Raw genomic sequence first — 16,541 nt, forward strand, 5'->3', positions numbered from 1 at the left:
CGAGACGGAATCCCGAGTAGTCTGAGAACAAACAGGCAACTAATACCTTCACGAGGACGTGTTGCGGATGTTAGTACGTTCTCTTGCAAGCGTAAGGGAGTAATAAATGTCACCACAGGCACCTAAGGCACTTCAATTTCTCCCATTCTTCGACCGTTCATTCGAATCACCATCACCCTTTCGCACCTGCACGAATGAGACCTTTTTCCTTCATTGTGAGTGAGGCGCTGATGATAGGTGCTGACTCGCCGTGCCTGGGCGGCATCTAGACCCCCGTTACCAGGTGACGGGGCTTGTTGGACATGATGTCGTGGGTGTGGTGAGTATCCCGACGTCCCTTTCAGTTCACAACGTTTGTAAGATTCGCACGGCCATTATCTGAACAAATGTCCAACTACTGTTTCCATTGACCGACCTGCCAACCCGCCCGAGCAATACGATGGCCGCCGCTGAAATGCCTGTGAAGTGCAACCCAATCTCCCTGAGCGAAGCCGATAATCAAAACCCGATGCCAAAAGCCGACACTGGTACGCGTTCTACGGCATCTCCGCTATTCAGTGCATCCTGGCTTGACGGCACATTGGCCCGACGTGTCAGGCCCAACGGCAGCTTCAAGACCAACGAAGCGAATATACGCAATGGTACGGTCTTCGGTTTCTGGGGTCAAAGGATGGGCTATGTGCACAACCAGCAGTTCCGAACGAGTCGACATTTTCGATTTGGTGTGTCCCTTCCAAGTGCTACGTGATTTCGATGGCAGCTGACAGATGCGCAGGAACCCCTTCGAAGTTAGGAGTTTGGTGACGCATAGGGACGTTGGAGCTCGGCGTAACATGAAAGCTGGACAGTTCTTCTTCATGTTGGCCTTGTTACGGATCGTTTGTCATATAATTGCGAATCGTGGTGCTTCGATGCGTTCGCTGTAGACCAGCTTCCATTGCGCGCTCTCTTCACGTGACTTCAAGCAGTGCTTTCCCGTCAGAGCCCATCTCTCTATGGCAGTTATGATACTGCGCGCGGTAATCAGGTTCGACTTTGAGACTAATGCGGTACATGTCACGCCCCGCAATCACCAAGGCACAGCGTCCGGACCCCTCTCCATACGCATCACACCGCTCATCCTTTCCTCTCTTGCCTCTTCAATCTCGCCATACCCGTGACCTCCATCCCATCTCTTCTTCAGCCGCTTCACCGCAAACTTCCCTACGCCCCAGACTGACGCAGCGATAATGGTGCCGGCAATGCCTGTCGGCGCAAGCACAAACCCTGCGCCGCTGAACACGGTGCCCAGCGCGCCTGCGCCGATCGTAGCCACAAGGGAACCAATAGCAACATACTTGGCATAGCGAACAATGCGCCAGAAGGCGAAGATGAGAGATGAGCGCAGGAGTCGTAGGATTGCGCGTGTGCGACGACGTGTAGGCGCTGTGGTGGCTGTTGATGGGTCGTAGATGTAGCGCAGATTGCGCTTTGCGGTGGTGAGTGCGCTGCGGGAATGCGCGTCTATGGCATTTTCGTCGCTTTGAGAAGCCATTGTGATGAGTTGGATCCGTGGGTCTGCCTTCCTCTGAGCGCGTCGCACAGCGAGGTCGCTAGCGGCGTGAGTGAGGTTTTCTCATGACGTCATTGGTCAATATGCATCTGTTCATGGGTCCGCTAGAACACCACACAGCTGTGCAACATCTTTAGGCTTACGGTCGAGTTTTCTTAGTTGCGAATATCAATTTTGAAACATTCTCCTAATAGGACGGAAGGGACGTGCCCTTAAACACCCGGTGCATACGGCGCAGAAGGAGGCAGAAAGCTGACTTCAGCTGATGCGAACCAACGCATAGAAACTGCCCCATGAAGTATACGACTCGCCGGTCTTGTAGATCCTGGGAAATTGTCACAGCTGACTTATCTGTCTTTTTCGAACGATTCTTTCGTTGGCAGAAGCAAGTTTCTGCTTCTGCTGACAGGCCTGGGTACAATATTTGCGGCACTCTCATTCGTCCTGATGGCCATTTGAACCAATAAAACAGTCCTCGTGAGCTGTTGTCGTCCTTAAACCTATCGAAGTTGTTTTACCTACGACTCACATACAGTGGTCCGAGTCTACTACATTCTTCAGTGGTCAAGGATGGGTTCCGGTATTGCTACGACTAGAAAAGGGAGACTGACGCGTGAGGATTTAAGGATATTGGTGGTTGGTGAGCACTCATTGAGTCTCAGTAGTTGAGAATAATGGGGCACGATTAGTGGCTTCGGCCAAGAGAGGCCAAGGTAGGGCAACCATCTGCTGGAACTTGCAACTCTCTCTCTCTCATCTCACGGATAGCGAGGCGAAGTGAAGTGTTAGTTCTCTGCCCCAATCGATCGTTGACTCGGTACAACGCACGTAGCTTCATCTGCCACGAACACCTTTCTCAGCTTGTCAGTTGCAAGATGACGTGTTGCTTGGATGTCTTGCCATCTTGTCTTATTCGATGTTCTATGTCATCTGCGGAAATTTTATTGGACGAGTGGCATTGGCGTTTCGTATCAGCTGTTAGGGCTTCGAATATAAAAGCAGACATACTACCGACGTGCACTCAGAGACCCAACATATACATTGAATCTTTGTCATCGTTCTTATCCAACGACACTGGTTTAAGCATGAAGACCACCTTCCTTCTCTCCGCTACCCTTGGAGTTGTCGGTCTTGCAAGCCCGATGGCTCAACAAATTCCTGGCATCGCAACGATCGATGTATGGATCGGAGACGACTACTTTTTTACTCGTGGTAATACGACCACAGTTCAGCTCCAACAAAATAAATGCTGTACGTTTGGCTCTACCCGCGGAGTAAACCTCCAGTAAAATCGGCTAACCATGTCTGAGCAGCCAACTTCAACGAGCCGTTCAATGACTCCATTTCTGCCATTGATCCAACTGCGCCTGATAATGGCAAACCACTCACTTGTACCCTTTTCGAGTGAGTAGACAATACTGCGCAAAATTGATCTCATCGCGCGCTATTCGGCTCTGAAGAATGACACTGGCTTATTTGTACGCAGCCTGCCAAATTGTGACTTTGCCGGAAGCAGCATTGTCGTGGATGACGGGCGTATCGACGATCTGCGGACTCTCGAGCCTAACCTTGACAAAAGGATCTCAAGCATCTCTTGCAACTGGTGCACTGGTGAGATTTGCACAACGTAACGTAGATTCTATATAGGGCTGTGCAGGAAAGGTGCATGTGGAGCAGCGACAATGGAAATTGGTATCTAGCAACTCTAATCCTGTAGTCCTTGCTTCCAGTCACTCTGCAATTCATTGATCAATCTTTCACCATCATGATGACTTAGGATGTATGTTAATAAGGCTATGACTACAGCACAAAGGGTATTGCAGAGCACTGCGATCCTTTCAGCCTGGTATTGCAGCTACACCTACGCGATAAATGCACTCAAGATATTGGCCGTGAGCATTGTAGGTCCCGGGTGTTGTGATTGGTTGCCATTTATACATTCGGTGAGCCCTGTTAAAATGTTATCACTTTCTCATAAACATGTGATACACAATGATGAAATCTCGCAAAGATTAGAATTACACAGTGGATTCTTACATTCCGTTACAATGCCTTATCATTCATTGTATCGAATTCAAAAAATTCAGATACAGAGGCAATTCGTAAATGGGCTTCTATGTACGTCAATTCCAGATCTTACCGCGCCGCCTCTTTTCACGCCCGGTTTTAGCTCCAAGGCCGCCCTTCTCTGCATTGCAAGCTTCTTCCTTCCGCTTACACTATGTCTCCAGATATTCTTCTTGCTTGCGCTTCCGCTTTGCTTCCGAGATCCTTCACAGAACCTCAGGTGTCTCACGCAGAGGCCGCTCAGGGCCGAAAAGTCTAGTCTTGACATGCGCGATCCGAGTTTCACTACTTCCTCCAAGCTAGAACAAGAGGATGTGTTCACTTGATGAGAGTTTGGCTTCTTTGACAAACGAAAACGAGGAATTCGCACCGAAACGGAACGAGTACGTGAGCGAAAATCTGCTGGTGCTTTCATACACGGCTGTACAATGAGAACTATCGCGTTGCACAACATGTAACATCTGAAGAAAGTTAGATATTCCAGTAAGAAGGGTTGCACATGTAACATACGGCAACACTGATGCCGTCTGTCCTGGGTACTCCCACAAAATCTTCCAACATATGATTCATGGTATTGGTGAAACCATGGCACTGAGAGAGCTGCGGAAAATGCAGCATCAGAGTGTGTAGGTAGGCCAAGCCACCACCAGATTGGATCGCGCCCTATTTCCAACTGTCAGGAAAGTTTTTTATCCGTAGCTCAAGTTTAAATTTACTCCTATCTGATGTGCCATATCTTGAAAGCTTCTTTTGGTCATCTCATCATAAGTCGTTGGCGCGTGAAGAACTGTTGGCAATTCAGACACAAATCCGAGTGCTCGAAGCCCGGGGGCAGCTTTGACCAACCGTTGAATCGAGCCAGAGGACAACACTTCTCCCCTGGTGTTCCACCCGAATGATCGCAAGGTATTGCTCCATGAGGATACCCAAAACTCTGGGCGGATATTTGAAGCCATACAAACAATCGAGCTTCTCCCCGCGCGCCGCATAGCAGTCGACATGCACTCATCTCGCTAATCTCGCCCTGCACCAACTTTGTCCTGTAACGACTTGTCACTTTGTTTAATATCATATCACTCTTTCTCATCAACTACCCGACTTTGCCAACGCCGCTCGGCGACTCTTGTTGGGCGATTCTGCTTTGATCCATTTTTCAGTCTGTGGCTGCAAAACTCGATGTTATCCTTGAGCCGGTCAGGAGCTGCGATACTCGGGTACCCATGTGCTAGCGCCCCGGAGAGTTTTCCTTTACTGCTCTATTCCGACCTTTATACGACTAGCCTGCGGCTTACCTTATCCGCCGCGGGGCGACGATGAGATTTGGGATTGCTATGGGTCGGTCCCCAATTTAGATTGTCGATGCGGGTAGTGGCAAGGTGCTCGTTGCCCGCGCAGGCGACCTGCTCCTATAGGTGTTGTCGTTGTTGATGCGACAAGGAAGTTAGACCAGAGAACCCGATAGTGGGAGTGCCAAATGCGACAAACGACCCCTGGAAGCCCTCCGATCCGGTGCGTGATTCCTGTAGATGTGTTTGTTCCAGGCGGTCTACTGGCTGCCTGGAGGCCGAACAATAACAGGGTGGCCCTTAAAGACGAACCTCCAGCCTGTACGCGGCGAGGGCTACGAACCCGACCACAAAAGCGCTTGTGGCTGGAGCCAATGCAGGACGCTCTATCACCAAATCAGAATTATGCAAGCCCAGGGAAGCATCACATGCTTGGCTAGGATATACCAAAATTTAGATGGAAGTTACAGATCACATCGTTGTGGGCGAGGATCGGGGCATAAGCTATGTTCGTATTTACGTATCTGTACATCGTGTTACAGTAACTACTAAACTTAGGCTGGTACAATACCCGCAACACTCATCCAGAAGTCACATCTCTTTCCTCGTCCGCCTTCCCATGAATATGCGTCCACCAGTGTGATATCATTCGTCTGCCCAGGGCCAATATACACGGTGGCATTCACATTCAAAACCCCAGAAGTGGAATTAGCCAGACTCATCGACTGCGGCGATCCGCCTGTTTGGTTCAAATTCACCATTCTCGGGTCCCACAGAGCGAATACAGGCCAGTCTTCCAGACTCGACTGACTTGTCCCGTTCGAGTTGCTGCCGCTTGCAACGGAGGCTGATATAGACGGGTTACCAGTGGTAATAAAATTGCCCCAAATACGTCGGAATGCGAGGACCATATCTGGCCCCACGTTTGCCGGGGCGGGGCCAAAGTAGATGTTGGGATCGACACCATGCAGAGCGATTGGGACCGAGTATTGGTACTTATAGCCTGTGCGTCCACGCGCGTTGTAGGCTTCTGCGATCCAGTAGCTGGGGCATACGAATGTCGACTCGCCATATATGGCTTGCGCGCGCTGTTGCTGGCCGGTCCTATGAAAGCATGTGAGTTAAGTGACTCCGCTTTTCCCGAGGTTTGATCACTTACGCAGTCTGAGATACATTCACTATTGTCGGGCCTATTGTACCTTCGGTCGCAAATTCGTTAAGACCATCCGACGAATCGCTGATATTAGAAGATGCGTAGTAGTAGAGAAGCTTGGCAACATCATCTTGCGTGAAAAGAGGGAAGACCAGATGGATCCAGTCGACCAGATCATTTTCAGTCGTAATGTTCTGTGTAGTGAAGATGTCACCTTCTTGAGCATTGTTTCCCGAGAGTTGGTTAAGGCCGTTGACTTTGCGCTCGAGTAACGCCTTACTTGGAGTGGACTGAATAAAGACGTCGTCTGTGTGAAAGGATTAGCGTTAATCAACGGACCAATGTAACGAAGACAAACCGGTGACAGGTAAGAAGCCCCATGAACCGAATGTGCCAGATTGAGAGACGAGTTCTGAGGCGCTTTGAAGACTTTCGGTGCTTTGCGAGATCAGGCACTCAAATACAGTCTGGGAGCTGTTGCCATATGCCCATCTTGGCGGGCACCCGGCTGCGATGGCGAAGGCATAGTACGATTGCGAAGGGACCCAATCTTTGTAATGATACTGCTGAGGCAGGTACGGTGACGCCGTTATAGACTGAAATGTTAGTGATGCAGAGACCGCAAAGATTTCAAATCCACTCACGTTGACAAACAGAGATGTTCCAAGTGTACCACCGTACGCAATATCCAACAACATGACAGAGCCTGCACCAGCCGATTCACCGGAAATTGTAACTCGAGTGGGATCACCTCCGAATAGCTCAATGTATGCCTGGACCCATTGGAGCGCGAAGAGCTGATCAAGGATTCCGGCATTCGTGACCCCATTCCTGTGTACTTCGTCGCCTGCCAAAAATCCAAAAGCTCCCAGCTGTATCTTGCGATCAGCCAAGATCATCGCAATGCAGTGCAGGTATACTTACGCGGTACTGAATGACGACACCAACGAAACTGTCATTGTTCGCATTGATAATGCCACTCATATCCGCCGCCGCCGATCCCTGGCCGTATCCGCCGCCGTGAATATAGACGAGTACTGGGAGATCGGAAGCATTTTGAGGCGCATACACGTTAAGAAACAGACAGTCTTCGCTTCCCGTGACACCAGAGGTCACAGCTCCTGGCCTGGCTCTCGATGATTGGGGACATGTAGGACCTGGTTTAGCAGCCGAGATCACATTGCTACGGTTTGACTCAGGGCTTTGGGGCGCCTGCCACCGGAGCGTTCCCGTAGGCGCAGCTGCGTATCGGATACTGAAATATTCTAGCGTGACGTTCCTTAAAATACAGGAGATACGGACCCTTTGAACGTATTCAATCCTGTGGAAGCATTTGCGACGCCTTCATAGACCTCATATCCGAGGTCTACTTGTGTGGAGCTAGTGACGTTAGTGCTCGATTGTCGTTTCCATTGTGCAAAGGGCTTAACATGGGGGACCGCTACGGCTCTTTGCAAGGTCGTTGCGAGAGCGAGCAGAAAGGGTAGAGATATCATTGTTGAAGAGCTACGAACCAAGATGCTGCGGTGCGCTACGCAGGTTTTCTACTTATGTTTGTACCAAATGACATCTTTCGCGCGTCCATGCGGATGCGGGGAAATGTTGCTGGGATGAATATGAATCGCATCATACAAGTTGACCCCGCATACGCTGTGCCTGCGGGTAGGAGAATAACAAACACAAGAACTATTCCGAATGCAGTTGGTAGTGTGTTTTCCGTGAAGATGAGTCGTTCTGAGCGAGGCTTGTACGGATGCGTCGGGCGCTAGAGAATTCATTGCCCAAGTCTCTCTGCCCGATGTCGGCTAGCTCTGAGCGTCGCTCGTGGACTCTACCGTAGCCCAAGCGATCTTGGTTTGTAATACATTTCATATGTTGCGGGTCTGGTTAGTTCTTCCGTTATTTCTGGTGTTTCATTGATCTCCGGTGACCGCGCGGCAGGAATACGTGCTGTGGTGTCCCCGTTTGCGACAGAGACATCTGAGAACAATTAGAAAGAGTGTCGCCCGATGTGTATCACAGGACTTCTCGCGCTGCGTTGTACGACGGACGATTCCTTTGTGAATTGACGGTCGCAACGTCGCATCTCGGGCCCACAACGATGCGCAGTCTAACGTCAACAGGCCCGGATCAAGTCAGATGCCGTATCTACAAGCTATTGGTCGGCAGGCTTGTTTCGGCAGTGTCCGTGGACAACGGTGAGCGTGCAATTGAGGTGCAGGACTAGGGGTGACGGCTTCCAGAGTAGGCGATCGGTCCGTGCGCTAAGGTGCCCGCGCTGTCGGCTTCCTTGCCCTGACAACAATTCACCGTCCTCATCTCATCTGCCTGCATCGGGCGCCGTCTTGTCCCGAGCCCAGAACGCGATCGGTAAGAGGCGAGCCTTTCGCTCTCTTTCATCCTTCTGTCGGTAGGCGGAGCAATCTGGACTGCTGCACTCGAGGACAAAACCCACGGCCGTCTGGACCAATATCAACCCCAAGTAGTCCACAAACTCTAGAAAGCGGGGCACTGAAGGAGGGTTCGAGGTCTACAACCGTCAGTCCCGAATTGCAGCCCCAGGCTTTGCCCCTCATGCCCGGCATCGTTTGAGATTGATGCAGGTGCAGCGGCAAAGGTCGGCCCAAGCTCACCTTTTCAGACCCCTGGGACTTTCTTTTACAAAGTCCCATGCGCTGAATATGTAATTGGTGCGCTTATCATCGAGGGTGACCCCAAGATGCGGGAGGATCCTTCGGTGTTCATCCGTACCTGGCTAGCAAAGACCGTCTTCGTCTTGACCCAAGACACCAGCCACTCGGTCTAGTCCACAGCACACAGCTGCAGTTGCACCAGCGCGATCAGGAATCAAGGAGCAGCTGATGCAGCAAAGTAGAGTGCAGCACAAGTAATCGAGGCCAGCGAACCCTCCAACGGTGGAAAAGTAACCGGGATGAACAGCCCTGGAACTGGCGCCCAGGATATCCCCTCATTGGAACGAACATCTTGTCTGCGCGTTGAATCGCACGTTGTGCCAGCCCAACCGACGGGTCCGCGAGTTCGCGATAATGGGAAAGTGTCTTCGCAAATCCAATATGTAGATCAGTCGCACGTCTAGCCTTACCGTACTCCGGCTTGCGATAGAGACTCCGACCTTTGCTTCTACTACCACGAGCGTCTCGGTTTACGCGTCCTGGGTCTCGGGTTGCCCTACAATCGCCACGTGCAACCCCTAGCACCATCGGCCGGACCCGTCTGGATCTGGCAACTACGCCGTGGCTCTACTTAACCGTACATCGTCCCAGATCTATCCCCGGGTGCTCCTCAAGTAGTGTTTGCGTGCGCTGCAACGTTGGGATGTGCTCATGGCATCTCCTTTGCGTTCACCCCCATTAGTATGTGCTCTCCACTCTTGCTCTAGCCCAATTCTAAACTATCATAGGGTGTCGCATCCGTCTTTGGACAGTCGGGCTCTCTGGCTTTGCCGGCAATAGCTACAGCATGCGCATGTCTGCCTTTGATCTTCTTTTGTGCTCTTTCTCGTATCCTCAGTCGTGTCCTTGCTCGCAAATGGAGCTTCCAAGATTGTGAGTGCGCTATTCTAGGCAATTGTAATCTTCATTGACAGAGACAGATCTCTTTTGCTTCACCTTGGTAAGCAACTGCGACGAATACATGGTCGTGCTCTCAACTAAGATTGAACAAGGTGATCAGTATTGCGTTCATCGCCTACTCGATACCTTGTAAGTCACCACTGTCTCTATCCTGGCCTGCGTTGACCTGATATGCAGTAACTCTCGCCGAGCCCTTCGGGTACCATGTCTGGGACATTGATACTCGCCATTTGACCAAGCCTTGGATGCTTGTAAGTGACCTTCAAACGCCCCCGGACATCTGACTGATATACGTCGCAGCGATTCTTAACGTTCGCTATTTTCACTGGTCCAGTGCTATGGTTTAGCAAAACTATGGTCATTGCACATCTGGTACATGTCTTCACATCCGTAAGATGGTTCAAGAACACTGGATACATAATCGTCGTAGCGACCGGAATGATATATGGACTCTACACGTGCACTACCAGCATTGCATGCTCCCCGAAGCCAGACGATGACCTCGATTCTTACATCAACGGCTTCCGTCAAAGGACCTGCTCTGGGAGAGGAGGGGCGAATATGGCTGTGGGCATGCTCATGGCACTGATTAATTCGCTCGCCGATTTCTATCTTTTGATCGCCACGTTCGTCCTAAGCCCATCTATGAACGTCACGGTTAAGGAAAGACGAGTCATCTGGCTTATGCATTTCGTAGGCATAGTGTAAGGAACACCGCTGTTAATCGCTTGACCAGCTAACAATGTCTAGGGCTTCCGTCTGCAGCATTCTGGGCCTGGTCTATCGGATCAAAGCTTTCCAGGATGCCGATCTTACCGGCTACCAAATTCCCATCATTGTCGCGTTGTAAGTACTCAACGCTTCTTTACCACCGCATTACTGATTTTAGGTGCAGGATTTTGGAAGTCTCCATCAGCCTGATGATTCCCTGCATGTCCAGCTTCTACCAGATCTATCGCCACTACACCTACGTCGAGATCAACGAGAGAACCACAATCGGCACACCTAGCCCGCGTTATCAAAGCTCGCTCTCGTACTATAAAAGCCCCTCGCATACAAATCCATCCACACCCACACCAGACCCGAAAACAAGCTGGCGCAAAACGCACATGAGCGTTGAAGAATTACCCTTCCGGAGAGCCTCGGCGGAGTTTTACCGGAAAAGTCCGCTCGCTCTCCACGACGTCCGAGACTCGCGCATGAAGAGACTCCCACCAACTCCGCTGCCAATGGCGTCGCGGAATAATTCAGTTGCAGAGAGAATCGAGGGTTCGAAAGGACCGAAGACGCCGAAGACGCCAAAAACGCCTAATAGCGCTCGAAGTATGCGTCTTCCCATCCTCTTCGAACGTCGGTAGTCACTGTTACCTCTCAACAAGTTATCGATACGTATTTGGCCATCTCGATGAGGCTTCTGTCTGTATGTCTCTCTTTAGAAAGGGGTTGGTCTTGGATTGTTACGGCGTTTGGGAAACACGTGATGAATGCGATACCCTGTATATGTAATGGGGGTTTTTTGTAGTAAGAGCGATGTCGTCCATAACAGGGACATTGCTGGAAGTCAAAAGTACATAATCGTTATTACTAGTGTTACTCGTTGAACACCTTCGGCTTCCCTCCAGTGTTGGTTTCTTGTTGATGTGCTTCATTAGTACGGCTCACAACTGCGACTCAAGACATGTGCGAAGCAACCTTGAGCCACTGGGAAAGAGATGCAGTGCTTCTTTTCCACAAAGCGCACACAATAGGTGCGATAGGGGCATTGTGGGTCCTTCCCTCCACAATCGGGGATAACGGAATTAGCGCTCTTCCCGGGCACTCTCAAACGTCACTAAAGTACAACTCCCCTCATCGGCTCTTCCACAACTCTGACTGCTCTACAACGACTGTAAAACAACTTCAAAGCCCACCACCTCTTCAATTGCCCGTACGCTAGTGAAACAGTGCCAAGTACGGCTTAGAACCGCGTCACGGACATCTGCCACCCGGCAACCCCGTAAGCCACCTTCCCCTTCCGATACGGGCGCTCCCGAAGCCAGCATTTTGCAAGTGTCTGTGTCTTCTAGAAATGCACCCCTGCAAACACTGGACTACAGGGAAACCGTCCGTGAGCTCGCTATCCACATCATGCAAGTCCCGTGTCTGCCCGCCCGCCCGCCTGTTTTCAGGCAACCCGAAACACTGACGATTGAGAACTGCAGTTTGCTGCTCGGGCCTCCGAGTGATCACGTCATAGCACCACTACAATATCTTTTTTTCTCGCGCGAGTAGCCCTTACGAACAAGATGTCCGTTTTCAAGTCTGGGTCCAGAGCACTTATCACTGGCGGAGCTTCGGGGATTGGTCTAGCCGTTGCGCAATTGTGCCTGAAGCACGGAATGCGCGTTTCGGTCGTTGACTTCAACAAAGAGACGCTTGAACTAGCGAAGAGCAGCCTGAAGGGAGATGTGCAATGCCTGCAAGCGGACGTGGGCCAAGAGCAGGAGTGGAAGGGCATCAAAGAGAAGGTTGGGGACGTCGACTTCCTGATGCTAAACGCGGGAATCGGCGCAAAAGGCACGTGGGGAGACTCTGAGTATTTCCAGAAGGTGAGTCCGCAGTCATGCGGGGAGATTGGCGTCTGAGGTTGAGGCCATGCACGGCATTGCGTGGTGTGTTATGCGAACGGCGATTCTTGCGAGGCCCTCGGACTTCGGCTACCACCACGTGTACACCCCTACCTACACCGCGCCTCAACCTGATTTCTCAGAACCTGTTCCGTTGCATAATCTCTGATACAACCCTTGCAACCCCTGCCACACATCGCCGGACTAACCCACCCATACAGATACTCTCCACCAACCTCTTCGGCGTGGTCAACGGCCTGAACACCTACGTTCCCTCCTTCCAAACCCGCAGCAAAGCCTCCTCTGCCGCGATCGTCATCACAGGCAGCAAGCAAGGCATCACAAACCCACCGGGCAACCCGGCGTATAACGCCAGCAAGGCTGCGGTCAAGACCCTCGCCGAGCACCTGAGCTGGGACCTGAGGGAGGACAAGGGCGTCAGCGTGCATCTGCTCGTGCCGGGGTGGACATTTACGGGGCTGGTGAGTCGTTCCTTTTGAAGGGTTGCGGGTATCGCTCACGCACTCGTCCACTGCGATCCTGAACCCATATTCTACGCCTACGATCTCATGCACTGACTTCCCCAGTCTGGCAATGTTCCCGGCGCCTCCGCGGAGAAGCCGGCGGGCGCATGGTCCCCCGAGCAGGTAGCCGCGTACATGGAACAAAAGATAGCCGACGAGAAGTTTTACATCATCTGCCCGGACAACGATGTTAGCGAGGAGACAGATAAGAAGCGCATGCTGTGGACTGTCGGGGATATCGTGAACGAGCGGCCGCCGCTGACGAGATGGAGGGCGGAATTCAAAGAGGAGGCGGAGGAATGGATGGCGAAGCAGAAAGTTTGAGCGTGAGGGGCAGGATGTTCTCTCGTGCCAGCATGAGAAATGGAACTAAAGCAAGCCATGATTGACCCCTTGATAGTTGAGCCCACCTAGCCCTAGCTACTACATGTCTAGAGATTTAGACTTAGGCGATATCTCTGGTGATCACGTTTACGTGAGCGGGTGTTGTATGTTATAGTATTTATTGTTGCTTTATGTTTAAGAAGGGTATATATGGGGTATGGCGACTGGAAGAACAGGAAGTGGTATACGCAGAGTAAGCGACTCCAATCAATCGCATCTACGCCTTCCCGTTCACCCCAGCAGCCAGCGTGCTCAGATCCTCCCGCGCGGTCTCGAAGCGCTCTACACCTGGTCTTTCTGTGCCCTCATTCTCTTCTTCCTTCTCGTTCTCTACACCACCCAGCGCGCCGATATCCGCAGCAGTTACGAACCGCTCCACGCCCGGCCGCTCTACACTTTGCTCTAGCTCTGGCTCTCCTCCAATGGCCACAAGTTCTTTCGTCTCCTCTTCCAACCCCGGACTCCCCAAATTCACACTCTGCAACGTGAGCATACTCGCATTCGCGTCCCCGCCCGCATCATCACCCACCCTCAGCGTGAACGGATACGCAACCCCGCCTCTCGTCGGCCGCGTACTCAGCGTATCCGTCGCGGGGATCAGCGTCGGCGGGCTCTGCGGGCGCTCTTGTCCATTGCTACCATCTGACAATACAAGCGTCGGTGTGGGCGCGCCGTTGCTGCCGTCGCGCTCGGGGGCGAGGACGGTGACGTGAGCGAGCGTGGGCGGTGGCGCGAGCTGCGCGAGTTCGTCTGTGGAGGCGGTGATTTGGCCGCGGTCTGTGACGGTGGAGTGGCGCGAGCGGGAGCGCGAGCGCGTGGAAGGCGCGGAGGCTGGGGCGAGGTGTTTGGATTTGCTGCGGCGGGATGCGCGGGGTGAGGGTGGGGGAGGGGGATTGGTGTTGGATGGGCCGTCTGTTGTGGAGGCTCCAGCAGCGGTGGATTGTTGGGGGTCTGCTTCGGAGGACTGGTTGGCTTGTTCTTCGCGGCCGATCTGTAAAGCGTGTCAGTAAGTCCGCCAGAGTATATGAAGGGTTCTGCGGATAAGTACGGTGGCTTCATCGTGCTTGCTTCCCCAAAAACTCCACATCGCCATACCCCAGCTCTTCTTTGCCTTCTTTTCCTTTTTCATACCCTTCACTATTCGTCCTGCCAGCGCGGTCGGAGGCGGCGTCTCACCATCAAACCCTTCGTATCCCTTCTCCATGTCCCGCATTCGCTTTCGTTGTATCTTGAGCTTCTGCTTTGCAAACTTGCCGTTCCACTGCTGCTGCGCCTTCATCCACTTGTTAACTGGACCCTTCTTCGGAACGCCTACGTCGCTACTCGGCATGTTGAGGGCCTCCAATTCCTGTGGCGGAGGAAGCGGATAGATGCGCCCGTGGCGGTCGACCCGTTGGCGGATCATGTGGTTTTCGAACGGAGGGATAGGGTCACCCGCTCTGCCAACCACAGCGCCCTGCTCTTTCTTGGTGGACACGCTTTCGAAGCCGACGTGCTGGGCGCTTTGCGGCATGCTAAGCTTGATGTCTTCTGCGCCGAGCTGGCTGTCGGATGAAGTAGATCCCGAGTCGCTGCTAACGATGGAGATATTGTCATCGTCCATGATATCGATCGAGGTCTTCTGCGCACGGGCGAGGGCCCAGGCACCGAACTGCGCTACGCCGCGGTACATGTGCTTTGCTGGCCGAGTGAAACTAAGCGTCGGCGCAACATGGCACAGATCATCCCAAACCTGAAGCTGTACGTTTGTAGGCCTGTACCGAGCTGCCTGTTCCGAAATGGCTTGGGCTGTCTGATGATTCGATGGCGGAGGTAGGTAAGCAAGCGGCTGGGCGGCCTTGTGAGCGATGTAGATCTGTTCGTCTCTGAGGAGTTCTCCTCCACCGACTTGTATCAGAAGCGGAGGAAGCCCACCCAAGGAAGGCTGCAGAGCGGGAGAGACTAGCGGATGAGTGAGCATGTGGTTGGGCGCATAGAGCTGGATCTGGTCCTTGATCTCGATGAGCTTCCCGTCGAGTTGGAGAGAAAGCATCGACTTGGGTCCTATACTATATTTGCCGTCATGAGATATCCAAGTTTCTGTTCCAGCTCCATTACTCTCATCGGATATCGGCGCGTTCGAGAGGGTTCCAAGGTCAGGTTTTTCGGCATTGGTGAGCGAGAAGCCTCGCACGCGATCCTGCTTCTCCTCTTTCTGCGCTGATTTCTCTTCCTTCTTTTCTTCTTTTGTGGCTGCAGTGTCTGGTTTGGCTTTCTCGTCGATTGGCTTGTTGCCCTCGTAGGCCAGTAGGTCGTCGGCGTTCGGAGGCGGCCAGCTTACGCTAGGCTTGTGAACGAAGCCGTGTGGAGGAATATAGTCCAGCTTGCCATCTCCAGCTAGGCTGGGAAAGCTGTGTGTAAGGTCCACCCACGGAGACAACAATATCGCACCAGCAGGCAGAGGAATGCCTTGGTCGCGCATCACCACTAGCATTGTCAGCACCATGCCGCCACCAGCAGAGTCGCCAGCTAAAATGATAGTAGACGGGTCGTGCTTCTCCTCCAGCAGCCACAGGTAAGCCGCTAAGCAGTCCATCAGACCACAGGGAAACGGGAACTGCGGCGCGAGCCTATACCTCGGCGCGAGCACCCTGGCCTTGAGCTTGCGAGCATGCCGCTGCATTTGGTATCGGTGTTCGTCCACGCTGCCAAAGTAGTACGCCCCGCCGTGCACGTACAGCATGACGCGCTGACCCTTGACATTGGGCGACTTCTTGCGCTCCTCCATGTCCTTGCGCATCTCGATCCACTCGGCCTTGAGCGCCTCGCTGCCTTCCCTGCGCCATTGCCACCAGGTATTACCACCGATGGCCTTGATGCCATCAGGACCGAGATGCGCGCGCACGTGATCGGCTGAGAGCTTCAACTGCGCGTGGGGGATCACGAGCTGTTCGACGTGGACCCACACGGGCACGGGCACCCATTGCGAGGTAAAGGCCTGGATTTCCTCGACGGCGTGGAAGGACGAGTAGTGCAGGAACCTTCTTATGAGTTCGAGGCCTTCGTGGTACGAGATGTGCGCGGTCGGCTTCTGCTTGAGCGGGCGGCGGTTGAGGTAGTGCGAGATGTACGTTTCGATAATGGTGGGCGCGACCGCGGCGCCCACGGTGATGGTGTTGATGGGCATGCGCGCAACCCAGGGACTCAAAGGTAGGGAATGTTAGGAAGAATGCGTGTGGCAAGAGGATGTGGGGAACATGGCGAAACCTGTTCCTCCGTGAGGTGTCTCAGGGGAGCGTAAGATGTGCTCAGCAAGAGATCTGTGTTGTTCCCCAGATGGATCTTCACGACAAGGGTCCAGAGAACGCCAACTACGTCATCCCTCATCTGGGTTGAC

At 52.7% G+C, this 16,541-nt stretch overlaps 7 protein-coding genes across 7 annotated transcripts; 4 read left to right on the forward strand and 3 right to left on the reverse strand.

The window, feature by feature from the left end:
• Positions 1–465: 465 nt before the first annotated feature.
• On the forward strand, positions 466–923 carry CC84DRAFT_1168884 (uncharacterized protein). Its single transcript, XM_018179509.1, has 2 exons — positions 466–722; positions 776–923. Exons 1-2 carry the CDS (start codon positions 509–511, stop codon positions 802–804), a joined length of 243 nt encoding a protein of 80 aa, XP_018030344.1. The 5' UTR covers positions 466–508; the 3' UTR covers positions 805–923.
• On the reverse strand, positions 635–1,623 carry CC84DRAFT_1168885 (uncharacterized protein). Its single transcript, XM_018179510.1, has one exon. The coding sequence runs from the start codon at positions 1,532–1,534 to the stop codon at positions 1,070–1,072; it is 465 nt and encodes a 154-aa protein (XP_018030345.1). The 5' UTR covers positions 1,535–1,623; the 3' UTR covers positions 635–1,069.
• A 969-nt stretch (positions 1,624–2,592) lies between these two features.
• CC84DRAFT_1168886 (uncharacterized protein) lies at positions 2,593–3,210 on the forward strand. Its single transcript, XM_018179511.1, has 2 exons — positions 2,593–2,803; positions 2,866–3,210. Exons 1-2 carry the CDS (start codon positions 2,638–2,640, stop codon positions 2,958–2,960), a joined length of 261 nt encoding a protein of 86 aa, XP_018030346.1. The 5' UTR covers positions 2,593–2,637; the 3' UTR covers positions 2,961–3,210.
• A 2,249-nt stretch (positions 3,211–5,459) lies between these two features.
• On the reverse strand, positions 5,460–7,554 carry CC84DRAFT_1102720 (carboxylesterase type B; the record flags this gene model as incomplete). The annotated part of the gene is made up of 6 exons (XM_018174977.1): positions 5,460–6,009; positions 6,065–6,365; positions 6,417–6,654; positions 6,703–6,930; positions 6,983–7,313; positions 7,361–7,554. 6 exons carry the CDS (start codon positions 7,552–7,554, stop codon positions 5,460–5,462), a joined length of 1,842 nt encoding a protein of 613 aa, XP_018030347.1.
• A 1,848-nt stretch (positions 7,555–9,402) lies between these two features.
• CC84DRAFT_1222316 (uncharacterized protein) lies at positions 9,403–11,009 on the forward strand (the record flags this gene model as incomplete). Its single annotated transcript, XM_018183355.1, has 8 exons — positions 9,403–9,432; positions 9,480–9,624; positions 9,672–9,691; positions 9,744–9,780; positions 9,829–9,902; positions 9,952–10,355; positions 10,402–10,497; positions 10,547–11,009. 8 exons carry the CDS (start codon positions 9,403–9,405, stop codon positions 11,007–11,009), a joined length of 1,269 nt encoding a protein of 422 aa, XP_018030348.1.
• A 494-nt stretch (positions 11,010–11,503) lies between these two features.
• Positions 11,504–13,392, forward strand: CC84DRAFT_1168889 (NAD(P)-binding protein). Its single transcript, XM_018179512.1, has 4 exons — positions 11,504–11,647; positions 11,853–12,239; positions 12,479–12,739; positions 12,845–13,392. Exons 2-4 carry the CDS (start codon positions 11,937–11,939, stop codon positions 13,103–13,105), a joined length of 825 nt encoding a protein of 274 aa, XP_018030349.1. The 5' UTR covers positions 11,504–11,647; positions 11,853–11,936; the 3' UTR covers positions 13,106–13,392.
• Positions 13,274–16,450, reverse strand: CC84DRAFT_352211 (alpha/beta-hydrolase). The gene is made up of 2 exons (XM_018185879.1): positions 14,214–16,450; positions 13,274–14,156 (listed from the first exon to the last, which is right to left on the reverse strand). The coding sequence occupies exons 1-2, from the start codon at positions 16,329–16,331 to the stop codon at positions 13,383–13,385; spliced, it is 2,892 nt and encodes a 963-aa protein (XP_018030350.1). The 5' UTR covers positions 16,332–16,450; the 3' UTR covers positions 13,274–13,382.
• Positions 16,451–16,541: the final 91 nt, after the last annotated feature.

The sequence above is a fragment of the Paraphaeosphaeria sporulosa genome (genome assembly GCF_001642045.1).
Source record: "Paraphaeosphaeria sporulosa strain AP3s5-JAC2a unplaced genomic scaffold CC84scaffold_13, whole genome shotgun sequence".
NCBI lineage: Eukaryota > Fungi > Ascomycota > Dothideomycetes > Pleosporales > Didymosphaeriaceae > Paraphaeosphaeria > Paraphaeosphaeria sporulosa.

What these genes read in the sequence shown, in the direction of transcription:
- CC84DRAFT_1168889 (XM_018179512.1), top strand. Translation starts at nt 11,937, where the DNA reads ATGTCCGTTTTCAAGTCTGGGTCCAGAGCACTTATCACTGGCGGAGCT. An exon ending in ACTCTGAGTATTTCCAGAAG is followed by an intron (nt 12,240 to 12,478) that starts GTGAGTCCGCAG and finishes CCACCCATACAG; the next exon opens with ATACTCTCCACCAACCTCTT. An exon ending in GGTGGACATTTACGGGGCTG is followed by an intron (nt 12,740 to 12,844) that starts GTGAGTCGTTCC and finishes TGACTTCCCCAG; the next exon opens with TCTGGCAATGTTCCCGGCGC.
- CC84DRAFT_1168886 (XM_018179511.1), top strand. Translation starts at nt 2,638, where the DNA reads ATGAAGACCACCTTCCTTCTCTCCGCTACCCTTGGAGTTGTCGGTCTT. An exon ending in GCTCCAACAAAATAAATGCT is followed by an intron (nt 2,804 to 2,865) that starts GTACGTTTGGCT and finishes ATGTCTGAGCAG; the next exon opens with CCAACTTCAACGAGCCGTTC.
- CC84DRAFT_1168885 (XM_018179510.1), bottom strand. Translation starts at nt 1,534, where the DNA reads ATGGCTTCTCAAAGCGACGAAAATGCCATAGACGCGCATTCCCGCAGC.
- CC84DRAFT_1168884 (XM_018179509.1), top strand. Translation starts at nt 509, where the DNA reads ATGCCAAAAGCCGACACTGGTACGCGTTCTACGGCATCTCCGCTATTC. An exon ending in GAGTCGACATTTTCGATTTG is followed by an intron (nt 723 to 775) that starts GTGTGTCCCTTC and finishes ACAGATGCGCAG; the next exon opens with GAACCCCTTCGAAGTTAGGA.
- CC84DRAFT_352211 (XM_018185879.1), bottom strand. Translation starts at nt 16,331, where the DNA reads ATGCCCATCAACACCATCACCGTGGGCGCCGCGGTCGCGCCCACCATT. An exon ending in GCAAGCACGATGAAGCCACC is followed by an intron (nt 14,157 to 14,213) that starts GTACTTATCCGC and finishes CACGCTTTACAG; the next exon opens with ATCGGCCGCGAAGAACAAGC.